The 26,377-nt window shown below is 42.7% G+C and overlaps 1 protein-coding gene across 2 annotated transcripts in view; it reads right to left on the bottom strand.

Annotated features, from left to right (window-relative positions):
• SMG1 (SMG1 nonsense mediated mRNA decay associated PI3K related kinase) overlaps positions 1-25,180 on the bottom strand; it is a 75,347-nt gene extending 50,167 nt beyond the window's left edge. For both annotated transcript variants that reach the window (XM_044433855.1, XM_044433856.1), the window contains exons 1-13: positions 24,919-25,180; positions 13,566-13,729; positions 12,281-12,436; positions 11,715-11,851; positions 9,704-9,762; positions 7,701-7,914; positions 6,848-6,973; positions 6,687-6,759; positions 5,128-5,225; positions 3,255-3,428; positions 2,221-2,445; positions 1,556-1,657; positions 667-936 (exon numbers count right to left, since the gene is read on the bottom strand). In XM_044433855.1, the coding sequence (XP_044289790.1) occupies positions 667-936; positions 1,556-1,657; positions 2,221-2,445; positions 3,255-3,428; positions 5,128-5,225; positions 6,687-6,759; positions 6,848-6,973; positions 7,701-7,914; positions 9,704-9,762; positions 11,715-11,851; positions 12,281-12,436; positions 13,566-13,729; positions 24,919-25,016 (1,896 nt within the window). In that variant the 5' untranslated portion in view covers positions 25,017-25,180. The remainder of the gene's footprint in view (positions 1-666; positions 937-1,555; positions 1,658-2,220; positions 2,446-3,254; positions 3,429-5,127; positions 5,226-6,686; positions 6,760-6,847; positions 6,974-7,700; positions 7,915-9,703; positions 9,763-11,714; positions 11,852-12,280; positions 12,437-13,565; positions 13,730-24,918) is intronic.
• Positions 25,181-26,377: the final 1,197 nt, after the last annotated feature.

The following is a 26,377-nucleotide window of genomic DNA, read 5'->3' as shown; positions in this document are numbered from 1 at the left end:
TTCAATGGGAAGCACATGAGGGGACGCATTTTCCCTCTCCTTTGATGTTACCATATACGAAGAACATCAAAACTGCTCCTCTTCAAATCACGGCTGGCTGGGGCATGCGGATGGTTTTTAAGACTTTATTCCATTTAAACATGCTTAGGATTGTCCCCTAAAGGGGCTTATTACTAAACCAGCCTTTCCCAACCTGGAGCCCACTAGATGCAGTCACTTGCAACGGTCCTTGGGCCAGAAGGTTTAGGTATTACCATATGGAATTAACACGTAAGATAGACTTTATAATAGCTTTTGACCCCAGGAAAAATCATTGGCCTCCATTACTCACTCCTCATGACAATGATCATTTCCTTTTCAGACCACTGGCCCATGGACTGTGACTCCTACGGCCTCCAGACAACATGACCATGTTGCCTACAGCCGATGGAAATTGCAGGTCAATCCATCTGAGGGGCATCAGGTTGGGGAAGGCTATACTAACCCATACCACCCTAGTGACAAGTGTTCCACTGAAGTAAAAAGGTCTACCAGTATTCTTCCTTAATGCTGCCAATAAACTGACAATATATACGATGTAAACACTTTTAGACTTCCAATAGCTACTCAGGTACCTGAACTTGCAAATATAACACTCATTCAAATGAATGTTGTAGAGATACTCACGCCAATCAATGAGTTTTTTGCATTTCCAATTGTGGTCAGAGCGCTAAGGTCAAATATAACAACAAATTTTGCATTAGCTACATCAAATACATGATTCTTGAAAGCATCATGTAGAATTTCGGAACAAGCCTCTGGAAGTTGTAGACTGCAAAGAAGACTGTTCAGGGCACATGCCATTTCTCCAAGAATCAACCTGTAGGCCGTTTCCAAAACAGGAATGTTCTTTAAGCTTAGTACTGCTTGATACACAGTATGTGCTGCTGCAACAACCTTGAAAATAAAGGGGGGAAATCAACATGTCAACTAAGGCAGGGGAGGAGAACCTCTTTCAGTCTGACAGCTGAATTCAATCTCAGGGAAGATGTCGGGGGCCACATTCCAGGAGGGAACGAAGGAAAAGAGGCAGGGCTAAGGTAAAATGGGTGGAGCCAGAATACAAACAGTGACCTTTTTTTAGCTTAAAGTTCTTGCTATCAATAACTTAGTATTCAAAGAGGCACTTCAACCTTTTGGAAAGGGGAAAACAATCCAGAAAAGCCAAAAAATCACCAAATGGCTGGTGGTTGGGGAAAGAGTGTAGGACCAAGGGAAGCAGGTCTGCCTATCTCATGAACCCCAGCTTAGATTTAGAGCCAGATTTGGCCCCTGGGGCTGAGGTTCCCCACCCCTGCACTAAATTATAAAATGCTCTAATGTTAAGGCCTCTAAAACCATGTACCACACATTTTCTATATTTCATCCACACTCTTTCAAAGCATCAACATATTTAGCACAGAGTTTCCTAACTTCTGTCTTTAGGCCAGGCAAATTCCAAAGAAAGAGCAAAAGCCATAATGAAGGTTTGTCAATCTGGACAATAGTCCAAACCATATTTCAGCTTATTGCTTACCTCTTTTTCCTTGTGGTAACGGAGCACAAGCAACTTAGACTCTGGTACAAACAATTTCTCGATAAATGATGATGGAAGTTTTGTGTTTATTTGCTCAACAATCTAGACAAAACATAAATGAGGGCTATTGTATTTTGTCGTGTGAGGCCCTAATTTTTTACTCAAAAACATATCTGAAATAGCTGCCCCTCTTAAGCCAAGACATTTATAATGGCAATGTAGGGTTTCTACTTGATTTTCTGACAATTTAACAAAATATATTCAGTGGGGAAACTGACCAGTTCTCAAGGGCATAAGCATTAGCACTATCCCATAGCTGTAGCTTTTAATATTTACTACAAGTTCTACTAACTAACTGACAGAAAAAATCACCAAGAGATCTACCAGTAAATTCAGAATTTTCCCACCCCAACCTAAAAGAACTATTTAACTTTTCCTTTTCCCCTAAAACAACCCTTCAGTTAAGCCAGCATTCCCCATATTTTACTGATGGGAAACTGGGTTTGGGGAAAACACAGCAATTTGTTCAAGGCCACGAAAGCAATCTGTAACCCAAACCAATGTTGAAATATTAAGCTAGTCCATTCTTATGAGTTCTATTCTTAAACTTTTTAAAACAAAAATATTGTGTTAATAAATCCAGATATTATAAGAGTTGTATGTACCAGCATCAATAAGTTCAACACTGAGATGATATAATCAGTACCACAAATCTGACAATTTTCCAGCTGATCTAATCCATAGGTGATGACCATGTCGCAGTGTATAGTCATACTAGGGTCCAGACTACCAAGCAAGACGCCAACACACTCATTGGCAGCTGTCAATACAGCCTCAGAAAAGAAGACTTGGTTTGCTGCTGTCACACATCTCATCACCCTGTACAGAACCTGAAACAAAAAGGGGATGGGGAAGAATAGTATTTAATTGACATGCTGGCAGGTCATGCCCCTCTGAACTTCAACTGCATGTCAATTTGGAGCCATTCAGTGCATGTCAAGTAAGCAAACACAGCCAAAGACTAAAAGCTTAAAGCGCAGAAAAACGCAAGGGACCTAGTGTAACCAAACTCAAGCACAGCTGCATCAATCATTAATTTGAAATAGATTTCAGCATGTCCTTGTCTCGCTGAAACCAATGGGATTGGAAAAATGCTGAATGTTGGCTAGAGCATATCTTACAGAGATAGTTGGTATATATTCTTTTCTGGTGGTTGAAACAGAAAACAGAACGGTTCTTAAATACCATATAATTTGATTTCACATGACACCCAGCCTCCTCAAATCTGTTCTGTCTATGCTTCTAACAGTTTTCATCTAAGTAAGATGAAGTACTTAAGAGATCATCAGACAAGACAGAAGTGGTCTATGACATATCAATTTACTTGAAGTAGGAAACCACCACATTAATCATTAGAAACTGGAGCTGTAACAAAATTTCATTCCAAACACAATAGCTGCAGGCAAGAGCAGGAGGCACATCTTAATCCAATCCCAGCTAAGTCTTTCCTTGGAAAAGAAACTGCCTCCTTGTGGATGTAGAGAGAGAGGTATGAAGTACCAGGCAACAACAAGCACAGAGAAGACTGCACAGTGCAAATCAATTTTCTATCCAATTTTGGAAACATGCTGCTGTTAAGTCCTTATTAACTTCCATGGATTTGCAAACAAACTGGCACAAAACAAACAGTGAGCCTTACATCAGTTACATATGCTTCAGTAATTGGTGGCCCTCTGATAGGGCTGAATCGCTCCCCGATACTCCTCACCACTGTACTGAAAACCCGAAGTAATGCTGCTAGTTTAGGCAGCGAAACAGAAGGAGGAGGAATATCTTCATCAACTGATTCTCCAGAAGCCACATGACCAAGGTCCTAAATGAAGAAGAATAGTGTTAGCATGTGTTGTAGATCTGACGTCGCAGCTGCAGGCTGTGTATTTTAACAGGAGAGATTCATTCAGAGTTGGATGGAGCCATTTGTGTCCTTGAGTAGAAACACCTGTCCAGTGAAGGAATCTTGTTTACAGCATCCCTGACAAAGGGCCATCCAGTCTTTCCTTGAATACCTTCAACATCAGAAAACCTGCTACTTCATTAAGAATGTGATTGCATTGCATGACTGCTCTGCTGTTAGAAAGTTTCCCTGATGTCCAACCAAAATCTGCCTTCTTATAACTTAAGCACATTATTTAATGCCATACAGATTTGAATGATACAGAAGAAGCATCTATGTGACAGAGCCTCCCCCTCAGTCTTCCCTTCTCAAGACTAAACATACCCAGTTCCTTCAACATTTCCTTGCAGGACTTAGTTTCAAGTCCCCTGAGCATCTTCGTTGCCTTCTTTGAACCTGTCCCTTCTTAAAACATGGTGGCCATAACTGGACACTGTAATACTTAGGTCTGGCTGCACTGTGCCAACCAAAAATATACAAAGATGCAGAAGACCCTAGACCAGTGGTGGCGAACCTATGGCATGTGTGCCACAGCAGGCTTGCGGAGCCCTCTCCGTCAGCACGCGAGCCAAGTTGCCCCAGCATCCGAGCATCAGATAACAGCGTACAAAGGGGCCATGCGCATGCTCAGAAAGGAGCAACAGCGCCAGGCGATGCTGTCACAAGCTGCAACTCATTAGCCGCAACTCTAATGCCAACTTTCGCATGGCCGGTCAGTGCGCTGCCAAGGATATTTGCTTGGACTGGCTGTGAGCTTTAATACATTCATTTTTATTAACACAAGATTTTAGCTTTGAGTTTTCCTATAAAAACTGAAATTTAATATCTAAGATTTAACAAAGAGAATAAAAAGCTGTTTGTATCATTGAAAGTTCTGTTACTGTGTTCTTCTTTAAGACAAAAGCTGTTAATGTATGAGTTGTTTTTACTAAACTAAAACCTCAGTATTCAGGTTTTATTGCAATGTTGGCACTTTGCGATAAATAAGTGGGTTTTGGGTGGCAGTTTTAGCACTCAAGTCTCTAAAAGGTTTGCCATCACTGCCCTAGACTTTCCGTGTTTTCTGTCTGTGTATGACTCATTCATATACAGCTGGGTAAATCAGGTTGTCCCAGCAAGGGCAGTGGGGTACACTGCTTTAAACGCAACCCTTCCAAAGAGCCATGAAGCCATTACTGCATAAACAGGAGCTGTAATATAAAAATGACTGGTTTCTATAGGAATTTCACTCCCTGACTTGGAAGCCCTCATTGCACCAGTATCATTATCCTTTCGGCACAGGTGAATATGCTGTATTCTCCCAGGCTCCAACTGTCTACTGCGGAGGCAGGGGAGATACTGGTTCAAAGGAAGAAGTGAGAGGTACCTCCCAGTTTACCTCCTGGGCTAGGTCTCTCTTCAAAGAGCCTACCTCCAAGAAGATGGAGCGGGAGAACCCAAGTGTCTGGACCACTAGAAGATGACATTACAGAAGTATTATTTGAACAATGATAAAGCATTTCAGTCCTCTCTTCATTCATAACACATATAACATAGTTTATATAGAAGACCTTCAGTTCTGACAATGCCCAATATCCCACCCCTTTCCGGGTATTTATCAAGGGCAATGTTTTATTACCTCAGCATAAGCTTCCATATCCTCTAAAAACTGACCCAGAAGAGTAGTAGAAAATGCAAGGTCAGCTACCCAAAATGGTTCCAGGCTTTGTAACCACCCTGTATTAAAAAGTATCAGAACAAAAAACATGCAGTATGTTTGGTTTACTTAGAAATAAATTACATAAAAATTAAGTTTCAGAAAAGCTGGCACCAATAAACTGTACATGATATAGACTCCATTGCACCAGCTATATATGCAAGAAACAGTTTAAAGAGCCTACACCTCTTAAATGCAGAAATTAAAAAGCAGTGCATAGTAACCTATCTGAAAATATACACAAACCACACAGAAATGAAGGATCATGTTTCTAAACACAGTTTCTGTGATCCATACTGAGACATGAAGGGCACAATCTTGAGCATTTTAGCCAGAAAAAGCTTACAATTCTCAGCATGCCTCAGCCAGCATGTGCCCTAAGTACCTTAAGATGAAGTTGAATGCAGTAGCCAAACAGAAGCACCTAAAGTAAGGCAGCTCTTAGAACAGAGTGTCTACCGTACGGGACACAACATGCCTCTTGATCTGTGTGATGCTTTCATGACTATGGGACGAAGAAACTAATTAATTTATTAAATCCTGGCTAAGTGACAGCATACCAAAAAACAGCCACAAAAACATCCACTAACTGAATGGTCACAGTGAATTCTATTTTAAACAGACGAGGATGGTGTATCTTTAACAGAATAAATAAAAGGTTACCACCACCTTGCAAGAGTTCCACAACCTTACTTTCATATACAACCTTAATTTAATTAAGCATTACAACACAAAGATGCTGTATTAGTGAAATTAGAGAGGGCGGGAACATTTTAATATGCAGCAAACGGAGCCTGCAACGAACAACTATGTTCTACTCTGTGCAGGATTTAGGCGAACCCTCTGAGCCAGTTTTCCGTATTTCCCTCTCAGCAGTCATGGTCACTAAGCACACTGAGACCACAGTGAACTGCTTTCAAGGGGACCTCACTGAAGTATTTGTTTATCTGTTTTTCCTTCTGCAAATTCTGGGATTCCCCACCACAAACCTTTTGTTTGAGGATGGCACTACTCCAGCTACATGAAGACTAATACTTAGCGAAGTGAGATTGCTCTTAATATATAAGATGCAATAAATTAGACTGTGTAAAGGAACATCTTATCAACATTTTTCCCAATCTGCTAGGAAACCTTTCAGTTATTTGTCTTTCCAATAGGTATACAGTAAAGCAAGTTACAAATAAGGTAGAAAAACATTTTAGATAATTGTTTAGTTTCTAGGGAAACAGAACATCATTTGAGTTTTGCTACGTACAAAACCAGGCAGGATTATGGTAAACACACTGTATTTTAGGATAGGAAGAAATTTCTTAGTCATCTTATAGTCCAGAACTTTTAACTGCAACCTTATGAGTAATAGCATTCCTTCAACACATACATGAAGCAAGGTACACATTAGAATTAAGTCTTCATTATCCAGAAGACAGACCAGAACATGTATATGGCCATCACATGAAGTTATTTTATTTTTTCAGACTTACCTGACACTTGCTGTGTCAGAGAAGGTTTCTGAGTGTGATCAATATGCCACCCAACTAATATGTCAACTGTGTCCTTGGAAAGCAATACAAAAAAATTAATCCACTTGGAACACATGGTGTGTCTATACTGAGTGAAAAGTAAGAGCAGCAAAAGCACTTACTCTAAAATTAGTGCTGAAAATGTGAGGGTAACACCGGGACACGAGAAGGATGCACTTGACACATTTACACAGCAATTCTGGTGTATCCACATTCTCCAGGATAGACTGCAGGCTAGTCATGACGAGCTTTAAGAAAACAAAGAGCACACATGTCCCAAAAGGCCATACAAGAGAAAGAACACAGGGGTTGTTCCGGCTTTTCTGCTCAATTTATATGATAATTCACTTGCCCCTTTATTTTATTCCAACACTAATTTTCAGCCTTCACTCTTGAAGCTTTCATGTCTATCATATGTTGTTCTTCCTTCTGCCATTCCCACACATTCCTTATTCTTTTGCTTATCTGTAAGATGCCAGCAAAAGAAAAGACTGTTTACGGGAGTAGTACACTCTTTCAGAATTTAATTTCCCAACTTGTAGTAATTGTTTCCTGCATGTTACAATACTTACAGGCAGATATACTCCAGTGCAAATGTTTGAAGCACTTCATAGTGCAAAAAGTTACATACACAAGAGAGAAAATATATAACACACACATGCGCCTCAAACCTACATATCTCTCAACCATTTTGACAGAGCATTTTGATAGATCAGAATGTAGTCTCAATTGTTTTGGAACCTTGCACAAACAGTTTAAAATTCTGTGTTCGGGTTCTAGCAAAAGACCCATCTGAATTCTAGAGGACTAATACAATACAGCTATTCTAAACCATTTTTCAAGAAGCTCACTATATAACACTTAATATTTTAAAAAGACAGTTTTAATGCTAGATTGCTGACATTTCTGCTTAATTTTAAAAACATAATTCACAATCTGAAAGCTGAAGTACTCCAATTTAACTTTTATTCTTACTTGCATTACAGATGAAAATGCTTTCTTCTCTCCCACAGTCTCCAGTGCTTTGTAAGATGCACACAGATACAGAAGTTTCACTTCATCTTTTGTGGATGAACTAAATTTGCTAAAAATCCATTTAAAGATCTTTTCTGCTTCATAGCTCAGAGAAGCACAAAGAAGGCCAAGACAACAAGCTCCCTCCTGTCTCAGTTCCTGAAGCAATTTGCTGCTGCATTTACAGGAGGGAAAAAAAAGTGTTGAATAACTTGGAATAAACCTTTATCTAATACTGACAATAAAGACTTGAATCAGTGCATATGATTTGGTCATCACTTCCCGTTAAGGACATTAACATATAACCAGAAACACACAAAGGTTTCTCACTATCACATTATTTGCACAGACGTGTGCATGCTCAAATCAATGCAATGACTTAGTTCATAAGTTGCAGCAGCCATGAATGAAGCACCTGAGCTGTGCAATTGTGATTTTAATTAAGAATCCTAGGAACATCTTCCCGGGTTTCATGACACGTGAACCTGGAAAACTGAGTTGTATACATGTTTAAATGATCTAGATTTAGCCCAGCAACAAACCATAAGCAATTATTGGGTTAACTATGGGTGTTTTAGCCCATACACAACTCAGAATTCCAGGCTCACATTATCATGAAACAACCCAGGAATGAACCATTCCTAGGTTGAGTGAAAGTACAACTGACAAGCATGCAGGAGGTAGAACGTTGTTCTTGCCCCGGCCACCCCCAGCAATGTTTAGATTAAATAACTCGGGAATTTTACCTGTGACATGTGAACCAGGTCAATGGTTTCACACATGCATACATTCATATATCGCCACATATTCTCATTCACATTCTTCTACCAAACGATGGATTCCTGCCAACATATTAGTAGCTCCTCTAATCCCACTAGCAGCTGTGAGTCAGCCAGCGACAGGGAAGAAGAGATACTAATATGCCAGTGGGAATCGATTTAGCACAGGGGAGCAGCCTGGTAAGCCTCTACTGTCAAGTCCATACAGTAAATGCTGCACTTGGAATGGAGACAGGAGCGGAAGGGAGGAGCCTCCAGTTTGCACCTGCTTACCCTCCTGCCACCACCTCTCATTTCTTGCCTCCTCTGCCATTCCAGTCATCCCAGTAACTACCTGGGAGCCAGACGGACAGCAGCAACAGTGAGGCTTTCCACACTGCAGTGGAGTCGACTAGTCTCCCCTGGAGTCCAAGTGAGGTATCCCCGGCTCCGTCTTCATTTGCCTGAACCTACCATCCTGTGTGATACGGTAAATAGGGATCTGGGACCCATACTTGTTAGCTCACTCTAAGCCAAACCTACAGTGATTAGGGGCCAAGAACAGGTAAGCGCACATTGGTTGATTCCCTAAAGGTTTCAGAGTCTTGACCCCAGAGAAAACATTCAGCAAAACAGCCTTTCTTCACATTGAAGACAAACCTCCAGAGTAAGGCACTTGAGATGTGAATTTGTATGAGGGCTCAGTGCAACCCACAGTCCAAAGCTTCTCACTAAGCTGGCCTCAGTCCCCAAAAGGATGGGTTTTGGACTAGGCTATCCATAAGCAGGTAGGGCCTGCCAGTTTCCTTTATTAGCATAAACCTCATTGTGTCCCTCCTGCGGATGCCTAGACATTCCCTGGCAGCCACGCACTAACCTGATTTGCACATAACAAGTCACTTTAAAAAGCAGCTGTCTCCACTCTAGCACACAACCCACACATAGCTCCCACAGAGCCTGTACACTGCAGCATCCAAATGTGGACTAGATAATTAAGGGCTAAACAATCTAGCAGTTAACCCAATGGCTGGCTGGCCGCCCCTCGAGATTAACATCACATCATGCTTCAAACCTTTTGTGTGCTACTGAGGGAGTGGTGAAAGCACGGCAAGCAGCATACTCACTAGAAACCCATGTTCTGAAAGCAGGCTGTCATTACATGCAAACAGCCCAAAGTCAGGAAAAGTATCTCTGATTCCAACTTACCTTTCATTAAGTACATCATGTATGGCAGTCAAGATATTATCCAGTTGTTTAACAAGCACCTGCAATAGTCAACACACAGAGTTTTACAGTAATTACTACTGAAATTTCAGTCCAGCCTGCCTTGCCACTTAAAGGGTTAACACCACGGCTTGATATTCTGTTTTCACATATGCAGGCAAACACAGAAGAAGCTTTGACAGGAAGTATGCTATGCTGAAAGTCAACATGTGAGCTGTGTGCGGCTGTAACACTGTATTAATATAGGATGCAAACAATGCTAAAACGTTCTTAACTTAAAGCAAACGTATCTGAATGTATCCGTAATACCTCTTTATTGTTTTCAGAGATAAGGGGAGAAAACACTTTGCCCCATTTATTGGTTGAAGAAAGGTTACTATTACTACTCAAGCAAAAACACCAGTAAAGGGAGATCTGCCAAGTACAAAACGAAGGATGTAGTGGAGGGGGCCCTTGGGGGGTCAGAGTGCCCCCACTTATTTTGGAGTGGGCCCACCAAAGGGTTGCTGGATCCCTGAAGCCAGGGTCATGGTCCTTCCCCCACTGCCTCTCAAGAGACTTAATTTTGCCGGTTCGTGGCTAGCAGCTGCCACCATGTTGGAGCCCTGAATTTAGCAGGTTAAGAACAGGGGTGTTTTTATAACAGTTCCTGGGAGCTACCTATCAGGCGTGCACACGTTTTCCTCTGGCGAGCCTCTGCTCCTCAGCAGCATGTGCTCAGTTCGCCTTTGGTGCTCCAAAAACTACCCACCCCCAACCCAGTTAACTATGCCACTGGGGGAATAATGGCTAAGGTGGAATAAAAATGTTGTAACTGGACTATATTCATGGTAATCAATGGGAAAAGTAAGCCATGACTTCTGATAGTCTTAAGTTCCCTTTACTTCAGTTAGGCAACTTGACACATGATTCAGCATGGATCCAATAAGAGCACAATAAAAAAATTACTGGATATTTTGAGGAACTGGAACCCCTAAACTAAAAACTCATGGAGGACCTCCCACAAAAAGTTAGGAGGTTGAGGAGGCCACAGAAAATTAAAAAACTAAGCGGTGACTCTCAGTCCAGACGGCTGCTCTTGATAGAATGTAGCTACATATGTTTCTATAAGTGTGGGTAACTGGCACCAGAGTTTCCTTCTTTCCTCTTCCCTCCTTGCCCCTTTCCCCTTGTATGTCATGTTTTTAGATAGTAAGCCTGTGGACAGAAATTGCCTTATTAATTCCATGTAAGCTTCTCTGGTGGCTTTTTTTGGCTGGAAAGCAGGGTATGAATTTTTAAATATTATCCTATTATGAATTAATGATAAGAAATAACTTCTAGAAGCTGTCACTGTTTCACCTCAAAAAGAGACCCTTATCTTACATTCACTACTTAACAAAAATTCAAACAAAGTGACAAAGCTCATTTTTATTGTATAATCATAGGTTGCATAATCTTGGAAATAGGTATGGCTTGGGTTGTGGCTCTGACTAACATGAAGGAACCCCACACTTCTAAATTTGCCGCTGCAGCACAGTGCAAAACATATATAAATGCCTGCTTATGGTCAACTACCTTGTTTTGGCACTGAAGAACTCCTCTCCCTCCTTTACCTTTTCCATCTACTCCCTTTCTCTGTTTTGTCTTTTTAGTTGTAAGAATGACACCAAGCAATAGTCCTTTCCTTCCCCTGAGAAGCAAAGAGCTGCTTTATCAATGGAATGTGCAAATAGCAGGCAGCCTTTGATCAGTGCTCTCCAGACTTCAATGTCTCTAGGGACTACTGGTGGAAAAGGGTAGGGTCCCTCCTTCATATTGTAAACAGTCAATGAGGCAAGTCATATACAGGGCTGGCATATTGCATGGAATGCAATCCTGCAACTGCTCAGCCGCAGATGGGAAAGCAGGCAAGCCTTCGTTCTCTTCCCTTCCCAAGGGAGATCAATCTCACCGTATGTGGGAACACTGTATAGAGATGTTGCTAACAAAAGACAGACACATGATACTTAACCAGTTTGTTCTCTGGTTGCTGAATGAATTCTTTCAGTTGCTTTACAGTAGCCAGTCTTCGGTCTCTGTCATCTTCCCGAGTAATCCTCCGAAGAAGATTTGACAGTCGAGACTCATCAGAGTAAGACAATGATCGCTCTAGAAATTGAGATATTACATGTGTGCACACTTCTACACAAGTGTCAAGTTTAATTACTTGTTAAATAAAGTAATCCTCCACCAAGAAGCAAATTATGTCTAAGAAATGTTATCTTTTCCTCAAAACTAGTGAATAAAGAACTTGCAGCTGCTTTGCTAGAAGCTTTTTCCTCTGAAGCACATCCAAACCTGCTATTGGATATGCTGCAACAACTGACAAAGATCCAATTTTACAACATTTTCAGACCTAAGTATAACCACTTTATTATAAACTATAATGCAATTATGCATAATGTTAGCTATATTGCATCTCTCAAATACGTAATATGCTCTAATTTTGGCAACCATGCGTTGGTGCTATTGTAAGAGGAAAATCCTTGCCACCAGAGAAGTTTCAATTTTTCTCCTTCAGGCCAACACAATTCTTACCCTGTGTTTTCCTCATGTCTTTTGTGACTAAAGCACGATTCCCATGCTGAACATTGGTAAAATCAGGGTTGGTCACATTGTTAACTCTCAGCTCTTGCCCCAACGACTTCCGACCATAAGTATTTTCCCCAGATCCTCCATTGACACTGTAGCCACCTAGAAAAAAAGATACTGAAGTCATTTTAGCTTTTCTCAGAAGTGCACTGTAATTATGACAAGGATAGGCAAACTTCAGGGTTATTCAATCAGATCTTTTTTTACTAGAAACCAACAATCAGGGCCAGGTGTCAAAAGCACCCTCAACACCAAGGAATTTGGAGCCCAGGAATTTGTTTTGAGCACCAGAATTCTTGGTCCTCCCAACCAAATACCCATTCCTGGTTCTCTTACCCCGCTTCGTCTAGTCTGCACAGCAGCAGACTGGAACAGGCTGGCTTTTTGTTAGCATCAGACAAGGTCTGGTCTTGTGTAGAATGAGATGGTGCTTCTGATACCCAGGGATGCAGTTTAACATTGTATCAGGGCAAACTGAGCCTAGAGGTCATATCTCATTCCAAATAAGAATTTAGTAGCAAACTCAAGGCCATTTAATATTTCTCTCAGTCTCCCACCTGAAATAAAGAACTAATACTGATTTCTCATAGACGGTAGACGGCAGGTGTAAAGATTTATCAAAATAATTATGGTGAAGCTGTAAGAATAGCCAGGAAATACTGTAGTATATACTGTAGTACACTGTACCATGAATCCAATCTCTGGAGCAAATCAACCTAGACTACCTCAAGGCCAGCCTTTCTTCTGAAGTCTGCCTTTTATCAGCCAGAGAATGAGAACACCTAGAGTCTGTGCCACAAGAAGGGCCAACTCTCACAGTCACAAATATGCATCATGACATCCAACTGATAATCTCTTCTACCCAGAAAACAGAAATATTACTTTCCATTAAAAAGGCCCTGTACAGCATAGGAAAAGCTTGGAGAAAGGCTTAAGTCTAGCAAATTCTTCCACATTTACTAGATATGTGACTATAACTATATCATAATATTTAAATTACCTTGATGTCATTCAAAAGAAAATACTAAGAGAAGTCACTTTGATAATTAAATATGAAACAGTCTTGGCTTGATCACCTTTATCTAGAAAAATCAGCGCTATATTGCCATTTCAACACAAGGTGATCCAGTAAAACATACTGGACTGCCTTTTTGCACACACACTGCAGCAGCTGGACTATATCCCATTCATTTTTCACAACCTCCACTTCTTTTTTACATATGAAGATCACCTTTTTCTTCATTCTGTATGTCAGTGGGGACTCTGATATCATCATGTCTATGTCGAGACACCACAGCTGAATTTGAGGATTGTAATCCATAGGAGGAAGAACTACCCCGGTCTCTGGATGAAGAGTATTTTAAATTCTCTTGGTCAGCTGATGGATTATCAGTTCTGCAAGAACCAAAAAAATGTTTTAGGAGCTGCACTCAAAAAGTCAGACTTTATTAATTTCATATATCCATTTCCAGACAAGAAAGGTTGGAAGGGCAGAACAGTGGTAACTGGTGGAACTTATGAATCCTCACTGCGGCTTAGCAATGATAAATACTGGGTACGCTTCTTAATGATCTGATTTAGAACCAATTATTGGACAGGCCCCAGGGAGGCTTGGGTTTGCATGCTTCCCCATAGACCACCTTCCCCTCCTGCTCAGCTGAGAGGCACCTGTAAGTATTTGTTTGCTTAGAATAATTGCAATTAAGCATTACATCTGAACCCAAACTGAAGATCAGTTGAAATAAGCTTAACTTGTAAAGCAGTTTATGAAGCTGGCTTGTTTTAATGAAAAACCGTCAACAGTTTAGGGTTCTAATGCAACACAGCTGTGATTAATTCAAACCCACTAAAGCTTTCAAAACCTCCCCCCCTCTTCCCAATCTCAAGAGCCAGAGGCTTGTGCAATTAAGTATAAACCATCATTTGTTATATCCAAACCAAGAAGAAAGGCTCACCATGCATGAGCACTATGATTAAAGCACAATCCTACAAATATTTAGACATTTTAAAAATTCTACATCTCTCATCACACTCCAACAAGCATGAGTGACTAGGCCAGGTTGGGAACTGCAGAATTTTTGTTCTATCTAAACATGTTGTTTCATGATTTCAATACTAGAACTGTGCCCACTGGTGAGAAATAGCTCCACTTCAAGAAGCATAAATCTTAAACCCAAAAGCCCCTCTGATCAGAGTGGACTGATGCAAATGTTGTTTCTGAACACATCGGGGGGCAGGGGGGGTCTCGATTCAAAATATAACAATATTAAATTTTGGCATTCTCACATGCAATTTTACTTAAGGGTTTTAAAAACACACTGGGCTCCAGCTAGACAAGCACAATAAAGTGGGGAAAGACCAAAACTAAACAGATACTTTCCAATATGAGAGAAAATACACTACTGTGCATTGTAGAGTACTATGCAATATGACTACCTCAAACGCAACTTGAACTAAGTGCTTTGAATTATTTTCTTACATGCATAGACAATACCACTACCCAAAGGCAGATGTTACTTGTGTTCAGTGATCTAGTCTATCCATATTGTAAAAAATGGGAGATATATAGAAAGAAAAGGGTTGGCAGGGAGAGGGTGAGGAAGAGTATGAAAATGAGAAAGAAAAGGGATGACCCCACTTGTGGTGTAGTAGTGAACTCTGAAGTGCAGGTCCTTGTAGTACCAGTTTACACAGCCATGCCCCTAAGCTGATCCCAAAATGCAAGAAGCTGATGCTACCCATATCCATTAGCCAGTTCTAGCAGTTTTCATCTTCACCAGGAAATAATCTTTTGTGAAGCCAATGGGTCATAATTGCCCATTCAAGTCCAGTTAAGTGAACAGCTCTCATCCCAAGTCTCTCTGCTTGGTTTGTCCAAGCTACTGAGACTATACAGGTACAGGGCAGATAGAAGGATTCGAGCAATGCATAAGCTAGGCAAATGTCTCAAAAAGCAAAAATTAGCAGCTGCCAAGAGAAGGATGTATAAAAGGAGGAAATAGAAGGGGAAAGTAGAATCAAGAGCTTTAATTCATGACAAACAGCAGCAAGAAAAGCTAAAATTCACATTATAATTCAAAATAACCAAGCAAACTATTTGTCTGACTGTATTGCTGTTTTTGCATGTCTTTAGAATGAAGTTCTACAATAAGGTAAGTTTACACTAACCACTTATCAAAGTGTCTGCTTCTTAAAAACACCTTCATGTAAAGAAGCAGCATGAACTTAAGGCAACATTACCTATTTCTGTATGTGTAACATTCAAATGTAACCAAAAAAGTCCCCAGTAATAAGACTATGACAAGTACCACCTTCATCTATGGCATTATGTCAAGAGGAGTTTAAGGCAAAGAAGTGTATTTAGTATATTTCTATACCACCCAATACCTGAAGCTCTCTCAACAATTCATGAAACAAAACTTTGAATCACTGGATGGTAATCTCTGAATAGGGAAATGTTTTGAACTGCTAAGAGCCAGTATTTTTTTCCAGTTGTAGATGATTCCAGCTCTGAGCCAGAATTGCACAAGCCACAAGAAATAAACTACACTGGATGGGTGGTAATGAGAAACCTGTGATTGAAAGATGACAGATGCACCCCCAGATGAATCTGAAGACTTAGCTGCTGAGAGCCAAGCTAAATATATTTCTGTAATTCCTGGGTGACAAGATGACCAAGCACCTAGGATTTTTCCATCCTCGACTTGCTGTCAAAGATATTATGCAGCTGGACTTAAAACTTTTTATTTCTTTTGAAACTCTTCTTCATGCTCACTTCCTACAATCAGCATTTTCTAAATATATTAACTAAAGCACAGGCTAGTATTTCTACAACCCTCTTCCCATGATGTGTCCAATATACACACCAAAAATTTAAGTATCCTAAGGGGCACGGAAGTGCAGGGAACAAAACTCTCCAAGGACATCTCACAAAATACCATGGACAGGTGTCACAATTAAATAAAATGGAAACTCCCTCTGAAAAAAATGCTCCCAAATGGCATCACTTTCCCCTTCATGGCCCAATGTACAAAAGAATTAAAAGATTAGTAGCCTATGAGCAGCAACCCTCAGTCAGGTGCAACATAAAAATAGATGTGATGAGTCCTAATATTTCAAGGGTGTTCAAACACACCTATCTTTCTACTGATTGCACTCAATGTGTGAGCAAGATCCAACAAATGCAAAAGGTATAAAACCATTAGCATTGTCATTAAAAAATGGTCATGTTCCACGAAAGAGGTAGCACCAGCTTACATGCCAACTCTTATCTACATGTCAGCATATGCGTCCACAAATCCACACTCCATAGGTGAACTGGTGTGTTTTTACATATCCGTTTCCAGCTGTTTTTACTCAACAGGGCATGCTTTGCTAGTAGCCCTGCACTTTGCATGCAGTATCTTGGGACCTGAAAAATCGCATGCAAAAGCAGCAGTCATTTTTCACATGCTATTTTAAGGTCACACTGGCACCCATGCCCCAGTATTGATATTTAGACTTTCATGCCACTTTCGGTTCATGGGGGTCTTGCTTAGACAAAACTATATGGCCATCAAATGCATTATGACTTATTAAATAAAAATCTTAGGATGGGACACATTTCTCTAAATAGTTTCTTAATGCTATCCCAAATCAAATCACATAGTTCCTTAAATTATGCCCATGAAAAAGAATGAGCATGTAAAAACTATGTAATAGTTCTTACATAACAGGCTGATATTACTAATACAGAAAAAAAGCAGAGCAAGAGCAATGCCCTGGATGATGGGAGCTGTAGTTCAACATTTCTAGTGGTTGGGAAGGCTGCATTAGATGGTATGACAAAAGCATACAGTACAACAATGTATAATGTCAACTCAGTAATATCAACTCAGAGGTCCTACTAAGTTCAATAGGGCTTACTCTCAGGGAAGTGGTACAGGATTCCTACCATAACATTCTGCTTGAACAATATAATGTAGACAAGGAACCAAAAATGCACAGGATTGTCAAGCAATTTTCCAACTGCAACACACACATACCAGTTATAGAAAGCATATGATTCTGCAAATGACTACAGAAACCTTAAACCTTAGTACCAGAGCCTGTCTTTCGACAGGCTCTCAATCTACATTACTAACAGCACAACCCTATGTAGCTAAGTGGGAGATCCTATGCATGCTCAGCCAGGGAAAGTCCTGCAACCACTAGCATTCCCCAACATGTGTTAAGTACAATTTAAACAACAGTTTAGCTACAAACATAAATGAACATCAGAGACCACAATATCCCATGGTCTGATCTAAAACCTGTTATGTACTGCCAAATGCCTGGGAGTAGAAGAATGTTTTAACTAGGCACTGAAAAGATAAATGTTGGTGCCAGGCAGGCCTCGTTGGGGAGCTCATTCCACAGCTGAGGAGAAGCTGCCACCTCCCAGGCCTCCCTCAGAGGTGGCACTTGGAGAAGAGCCATAGAGGATGAGCTTACTGTAGTGGTATCTTACTTCAGGCACTACCATCATGATCTCGTTAAAGCTAGCAGCACTGTGTATCAGTCCAAGGGGCCAGTGTCAGTATTATATGCTTGGACCATCTTGTCCCTGTTAGCGATCAGGCCATGGCACCTTGTACACGTTGCAGCTTTTGAACAATCTTCAATGAAAGCCCCACAGAGAGCAAACTGCAGCAATCTATTTTGAAGGTTACTAGAGCAGAGGTGACAGGTTACCCCTGTCCAAATAGAGGTTTAGGTAGGCAAACAAACAAATGACAAATATGGCTCCAGATCTCCCAGACTATGAACGTCCTTCTTCAGAGGGAGTACAACCCCATCTAGAAAAAAATGAGCACCATCCATTCAGTCAAAAGAACCACTAGCTGTATCATAGTATTGTTTGGAAAGATCTTCAATCTGTTAGTCTTCTATGGGTTTGAGCAACATTCCTCTAGCACCACCTCATGGTGCCTGCCATTCAAGTAAGTGTGAAACCACTGCAATGCAGTATTTCCTGCCCAACCCAGAAAATCATCCCAAAAGGATACTATGGCCAACAGAGTTGAAAACCACCTAAAGATCAGGGAGGATTAACAAGTTCACATTCTATCACCTTTCAACCAACCAAGATAATTGTACTGACATTTTGGCTATGTCCATGCCAAAACCTGGCCTAAACCAAGACAGTGGTATGAAACGATGCCAATCCATTATCCGGACTGATATAGATCCAGATAACTCATCTCATCCTAGAACATCTAGAGCCGAAGGCATCCACTCGCTCAAGGATCTTTCCTTGGACAGGAATATTTGCCATTGCCTTAAGCTATTACAGTTTTCCAGGTCCAGAGAGGGTTTCACTGGAAGAGGTGTCAGCATGATCTCTTTCAGGAAGGCTGGGAGCCTCCCCTCTCACAAGGGTGCGTTGATCACTTCCCTGTTCCTTCCTTGCCAGTTTTTATAAGCTAAGAGGGTCAAGAATCCAACACAGCAGTGGCTGCAAAACTTTGCCCAGGCACCTTGTCAACACCCTCAAGCTGTACCAACCAAAATTCACCCAAAAAACCCAGGATGAAACAGTGTTCCAGATAGTTCACCTGATTCATCTGCTGCAACACTAAAGTCTAAGTCCCAACACATGAAAGAGATTTTATCTTGAAAATGTCTAGCAAGTATATTACGGCAGGCCTCAGATAGAATCACCGCATTCCTAACATCAGCACATAATGAGTGCAAGACAACTCTGAAAAGCTCAACTGTTTGGCACACAAGGGATTTGCCAGAGGCAGCAAAATATCAAAATGTTGCTTCTTCGACACCCCAAATATACACGACCATATGCACACACCAATATTTGATCACATCCACTTAGGGATTTTTCTTCATCTCCTATATTGCTTCATTACTGTCAGCACCACAGCATACCATGAAGCCATACAAGTTCTACTTCAGGGAGGGTACTCAAGAGTGATTGGGTCAACTGCCCAGGTCATTTCTGCAGTCCACAGATCAAAAAAGGTTTTGACAGGGGTCCCATCAAAACATGCATAGGATTGTGCTACTAGTGTACAAAATGACCACTGACTCTAATTAGCCACATTAAAACCAAATAAGAGCAGTACTGGGCCTTCAAGAGTAAAACAGCAAAAATAAAAAATGTTATTTTGGTTGCTTATTTTTATTCCACAACCCAAACCAGGTAAATCCAAAAGAGAAGAGACCACAAGTAAAGGCCTGCAAGCTCCATGAGGTTCTCAAGAGGTGCAGAAAAGAGATGAAGCCCATAATACATCAAACTAAATTCATATTGACTGTCATAGCTGTAACTCTTAAACACTGGTTGGAATCTTTTAACCTCAACTCTCTGTTGTATTATTTTGCAGCAGCTTTGCCAGCTTGGCACCATCAGCCCAACCTGGATAGGTACAGAAAGCAGAAGAGCTTTGGACCTCTGAGGGGGTCACAACAGGATGACTTGACAGGATCAAGTCACCAAGTTAACAGCTTTTCCTCTAGGTGTGGCATAGCATACCTTACTGGTTCAGATGAAATAGCAAACTAGAATTTGCAGCAAACTATGACTTTACGTTATTAACAGTATTCTGCAAGGGAAGTGAGGAGCCTGATACTCCTCAGGTCTCACTCTTCTAAGTTCTAATGCTGTATTTGAATGCACCCTATATTTGCTTATACATTTGAATCTCTGCTCATAAAGCAACCAAACACTAGAAGTTCTAGAATATCAGCAATTTTCCAGGTCCTGTCTTAAAACCTACCAAAACATTTATAACTGTGTCCATTCTTATTTTTAATTACCTGATACACATTTCCAACCAAGCTAAGATGGTTCAGTTAATCCAAGATATTCCATATTATCTGTCTAACCTGCTGCCAAAATTCCTTTATACAGTAATGTTTCTATAATCAGCAGGTATCAACAATTTCCTACTGATGCTTTAACATTCTGATGCACTACATTTTTTTCATCCTGACAGCAGTACACAGCACTTTATAGCAGTTCTCCAACATAATAAAGGTTACAAAGAACTTTGTCTTATTTCACAGAAACTGGTCTGCCGATAATTAATGCTTTTTCCCCCGATCAGAAAATCCAGCAAGACTGCAGAAAGATTTTAGAGAATATTTCAATTCAAGCTTGATTAATGGCACTTGAAAAAATGATGCTGCATCAAGTCATGAGAACACAGTATTCACAGAAGCTAACAAAAATGGATCATGAAACTACATTTCTTATAAAATCATAGCTTAGTTTAACAAAGAACTGTTATCTTGCGCAACCACAGAAATTCAGATACAGAAACTGCCTAGTTTGCCATTCCAGTTAAACTCTGTATTAAGAAGCTCTAAAGTTCAGGGGACAGTTTTAAAGCTTTATTTAACATGATACTTGCCCCAGATTTTAAGTAAAGGAAATTTTTCCTTCACATACTTTGTTTTAATTCATAGATGAGTGCTTTTTTTCCCCTTTGATTCAAGAAGAGCCCAGAAGGTCCTCCTTGCTGAAAATGAAAAAGGGTGACATGAGGAAAAAAAGGCTAGAATCCGAAAACTAGCACCAAATAGATAATTTATTCAAGTATAAAATGTGTGACTGAAGAATTTATTAAAGTATCAAATGTGTGACAAATGTCCTCAGGAACATCATTATTCATTTTCTTGAGAACAGAAACTCTCAGAAAGCTTATTTTTGGAACATACAACCATTAACCTGGAAAACAACCTCTTCATTAAACCTGGCACAAATGTGAGATGCTCCTTTCTCCCCTTAAAACAACAAAGTTCAAGCTGAGCAAGCTAGACCATGGGTCCATCTTGCTACGCAGCAGGGCCTGTCTGGGGTTTCAGACGGAAGCCTCTCCCACTCCCATCACATCATGCTAGGCCTTCCACATAAAAGCAAGTGCTCTGTCATTGCTCTGCGGCTCTTCCTCTACTTGTAGCTAGGTTTGGGCGATCGGACCCTATGCACATTGTTTGGCTGAGGGCAGCATGGGATTGGCTAACAATTTATATTGTGTCTGTTGCTGGGAAAACTCTCTGTCATACATTCAAACTGGAAGGCTGTGTGTTCCTTAGCAGTGTCATTCATGTTAACTGAAGGGATAAAATTGGTTCTAAACAACTGCAAACTAGCTGACATTGTTTGGTTTGTCACATTTATGATTTTTTTCAAGTGTCTTTTCAGTTATGGTGTGAACCCAATTTAACTGATGCAATGCCTGTAGTTTGGCTTTTCATCATTAATGTACAGGAACAAGTGAAATTGCATCTTTGCTCTTTCAGCTACCCAAAAAGATGTTAATATCATCCCCTTAACCACAGTTACTGCCTTAGTTTGTAATGCCCGGTCCTCTAGTTTAACTGTTATGTTGGTTTTAAAAGCAACATCATATCCTTGCAACGCATACCATGACAGAGTCCCAGAATTTCAGACCAACTTAGACCAAGAAATTCTGTTCTTGAAAGCTGAAGTTCTATGCACACATACCTGGAGGCAATGAATGTGCTATAAATATGCTATATTAGAATGTTATGGCATAGCCTAGATATTTGTATTATGTAGGTTGATTTGATCAAAGGAATTCAGAATTATTCTCCTCCATCCTGCATAACACAGCTACCATGGGGGGGGGGGCAGGTTGGTTGGTTTGTTTTTGGTGGGTTTTAGTTTTTGCTTCAGAAAAGAGTCCCTAAAACTGAAATGAATTTAGAGATTTAAAGGCATCCAAATAATGTTTCACAAGCAATTCCTAGAATCTGTAAAATATATTTTTTTAGGTTCCAGGTACAAGCTCCATATGCACAGAGAGGCTTTGGACTTGTCTTGCTCATACAGTATCAACCACATTGCTTGGCAAACCATTTTTGAAATGGAGGAACTTGAAAAGGCAGTGTGATATGGCCTGCAGGTCTTCTCATCAAGAAATACCAGTGGTTATATTAAAGCCTTTACAAATGAGCTTCTAAGATTTTCATTTCCCATCCGAACTTCAACCATCTATAGCATTTTATTTAGAGTGTACTTCACCCCAGAAGTTTTATTCCAAGCACTGTGCCAAATTTCATGCACTTTATGGCTTTCTTTCAAGGAGCTTGAAGCTGCTTACATTGTTCTCCCTGACCCATTTCATCCTCATGACAACTTTGAGGATAGGTTGAGGGTTATGGTTGGAGTTCTTTCAATGAGCTCCATGGATAAGAGGCTCCACCTAAGGCTGCCTTAGTCCCAGCTTAATAGTCCAACTATTACACTGCTAAATGAATGCTACTGAAAATCCTAAGAGTCAAGGAGATGAGGTAAAACCAAACCCATGCGGCCACTATCACGCATTTCTTGAACAACTTCGCATGCCATATGCCAAGCCCTTAGGAAACTAAAGGGGCTTTCCAGGGCAGACATTAGTAGGATAGCAATGTGTGTTCTTCACAGTAATGATGATATATACTGACCATGCTCATACCTGTTCATTCCTAGCTAACTTAATGTAAACATTTCTTTGCCCTTCATGATGATACCTGGTACTTTCATCCTTGACAAAACAAAATGGATGTTTCACACACATGCAAAACTTAGGGGGTGCTTGTTTTGCTGTTGCACTCTTGAAAATGTTGAACTGACTTGTTATCAGAAGCATCCATGTGTATGAAATTTAAACAGCCATTTCTTTAATATAAATATAAATGTAGACATCCAATACACACTTCTATGACAACATGTGTTTGAAGTTTAAAAAATGGACGGTGTATCTAAGTCCTCAGAATATATCAGAGCAACCATCATTACCAATTTGAAAAACTAGATCATTCTGTGTAAAACTTAGCATTATGTTAAATATCCCAGAAACAGCACATTTAAGAGTTTGGTATCAAACACTGTCATTTTAGCTAAAAATGCAAATAGGAACTAGACACCAGATTTCTGGGCTGTTGTCAGATTCTTGACAGTGACACCCCCCCAGCCTTCCTCCCTTCTAGAAAGGTATTAACAAGTTACAAGTTAGCACCCTTGCAACAAAGTTGCTATTCAAGAATACTGTGAAATTATCCCAATGGATTACAGCATTCAGGTAAAATGAATCTTAAAATCCCAAGATACACTAATGATCAAAGGAAGTAGCACTGCAGGAGAATGGGACTGAGATGTGGAGATGGACTCCTGAATATATAAATGTTTCATATTTCCAAAGATATTATGTTATTCCGATGAAGCAAAACAGTCCTGTGACACTTCTAAAGACATTGTTGTAATGTAACTTTTCTGAACTAGTGACTACTTCATCAAATGTGTTAAGAACCACTTTTAATTAGCAGCTACACATGAACATACAAATACTGTTTTGTAGAATCACACCTAGATTAGAAAAATACCCAGAGGCCACCTAGTTGAGGGATGGAAAACAGCCCTCCAGGTATGCAACTCATGTCATCCCTCACTAATCGCTTTTGCTGGCTTGGCCTGATGGGAGTTGCAATCCAACATCATCAGCAGGCCCATCTTTCACACCCCATCCTAGCAGGAACAGCACAGCCCTTAGCATTTCTCTCATGCATTCTTTCACCCCCATCCCACACCAATTTCCTATAAATAAATAATATTTTTACAAAACGCTTCCCTCCCAGTACTTTTCCCCACCATTCCTCCTCCCGCAATGCCAGAAAGCAGAAGGCTTAAAGTACTAAGCACGGAAGCTTCCTTCTACTCGCTGTACTGCATTTCCCGCACAGAGAGGAAGAACGAAAGCAAGCTTGCACTCAGCACAAACACACCCGGAACCAACGTCTCCGTAGAGACACGCACTAGTATGTGGGGTGGGGGGCGAAAAATAAATAAGAGAAAGGGTCTGGAGAAGAAAAGCGAGGAGCCAAAAAGGAGCTCCATGCACACAACCCCCTCCCCCAGATCAAACTTCACCCACGAGCACAGCACAGGCACTCGTGCTCGCGCTCCCCGTAGGCCTCTGGGGGGGAAAGATGGGAGAAGAAAAATAAGGGGGGCTGCGTACGCACAACACACACACACACACACACACGCCCCAACCCTCATTCACCAACACGGGACGACAAGCACTGTCCTCGAGACATTCGCGGGCGGGGAAGGAGCAACGTGTACACGACCCACCCAGCCTCCTATCAAGCCTCATGCACGGGGCAGGACAAGCCTTCCAGCTCGCCCCCTCTCTAGGCCCCGCAGAGCAGCACGAGCCGGAGGGCGGCAGTTCGCGGCGGCGGCACCTCCTCTCGGCCTTCCGCACAGGCCGCGGCGGGGCTCTGCCGGGGCTTCCCCAGCCTTCCTCCCGCCGCCTCCGACCAGGCCCCCCGAGCCCCGCGCGGCTCTCGGCACTAGGCCCCGGCGGAGAGCCAGCCCGCTGAGGGGCCGCTCGGTGGCCGGGCCGCGAGGGGGAGCGGAGGCGGCCGCCTAATTACCCCCCCCCGCGCGCGGGACGGGACGGGACGGGCGCCCCCCTCGCGTCAGGCCCTTCCTGGCCGCCCCCGCGCCGAGGGGAGGCCCGCCCGCCCGCCCGCTGCCAGCCCCTAGGCCGCGCCGCCCACACCCGGCCCGCGCCCCCGCGCTGCCCCGCGCCCACCTGGGTTGCCAGTCATTCCAGCTCCGCGGGTGATAGTGCTGCCTGGTGCCGGAGGAAGAAGCGCCGCTCAGCCGAGACCCCGGGGCTCTGCGGCTCATTACCTTGCCCGGGACGGCATGGCCGGCTGGGGAAGCGGCGCGGGGCTGAGGCGGCGGCGGCGGCGGCAGCCCGGAAGGGAAGGGACGGGGAGACGGGGAACGGCGGCCCCGGGGAGAGAATGACTAAGGGCGAGGGGAAGAGCGGCCGGGCGGGGCGAGGCGAGGCGAGGCGGGACGGGGCGACAGCTCGGCGGGCGCGCTGCTCCTCGGGCGCGGCGGCGGCGGCGGCGGGCGCTGCTCCTGCTGCCTCACACGCAGCGGGCGAGGGCGAGGGCGAAGGCGGCGGCGGCGGCAGCGGCTCCTCCTGCTGGCGGCGGCCCTGATTCTAGTCAGGCTGAGGCGGCCGCGCAGCATGCCGGGAAGGCAGGCCGGAGGGCTGAGGCGAGGAGCGCCCGCCGCGGAGCATCACGGGACGGCCGCGCGAGCCCGGGCGCCCGCGGGTCCCGCTCGCCGCGCGCAGCCCTCGGGGAAGGCCGGGCCGGGCCGGGCCGGAGGGAGCGAGCGAGCGAGCGAGCGGGGGACGGGCGCACGGACGGACACAGCCGCGGTGGGCTGCTGCGTGAAGGACGCGGGGTGGCGGCGGCGCCTCGAGCTGCGCGGCTCTTGGGGCACGTGCAGAGCGCTGCCTCCAGACGCCCGCGGCTGCTTCCCTCTTCAGGGGGGACCGTGTGCGTGTGGCGGGTAACTAGCGGGAAATACCGGAAGGGGAAAGGAAAATATGGGCAGTTGCCGCGAAAGAGGACCAGTGTCACAAAGATGACGGTGCCACGGCCTGCGTAGCTCTCTAAGCATGTGCAGAAGGCTGCCTCCGGGCTCGCAGCCCTATCCCCTTTCTTTTGTGGAGGTAGTTTTTTCTCGCCCCACCTCCAGCCTTGTTTTGTTTTGTTGGCTGTCTGATCAGAAATGCACAAAGGGAAAACAAGACGGTGGAATTGCTACCAAGGAGTGTTACAGAATTGCTATGAAAATGATAGTGCCTCAAACAGGGTGGCTCTCTAGGCTTGTGCAGAGTGCACCTCAAGACAGTCATGCCTCACTTGTATCCTCACTGGTGTTCCCTCTCCATTGGTGTGTGCTGCTGCGGCATGTTGGCAAACAATACAAAGAGATTAATAGATTAATATACGCCTAGAACCGTGCAGAGTACTGCTTCAAGACATTTGCTCCCATTCCCTCTGGTCCCAGATCTAACTTGTGACCTTCCCTAACCCCCTTTTTTCTGGTGACTGGCAAAAAAAAAAAAAAATCAAAACAGGAAAGGAGAGTGACTGTTGCTGCTGAAAGGAGAGCCGCTTGCAAAACTGACAGTGTCTAGAACTGGGTGGTTCTCTGGGCATATGAAGAGTGCCACTTCATGACAC

The sequence above is a fragment of the Varanus komodoensis genome, unplaced genomic scaffold (genome assembly GCF_004798865.1).
Source record: "Varanus komodoensis strain SLA01 unplaced genomic scaffold, ASM479886v1 scaffold26, whole genome shotgun sequence".
Lineage (NCBI taxonomy): Eukaryota > Metazoa > Chordata > Lepidosauria > Squamata > Varanidae > Varanus > Varanus komodoensis.
This window is presented reverse-complemented; position numbering and strand designations above follow the sequence as displayed.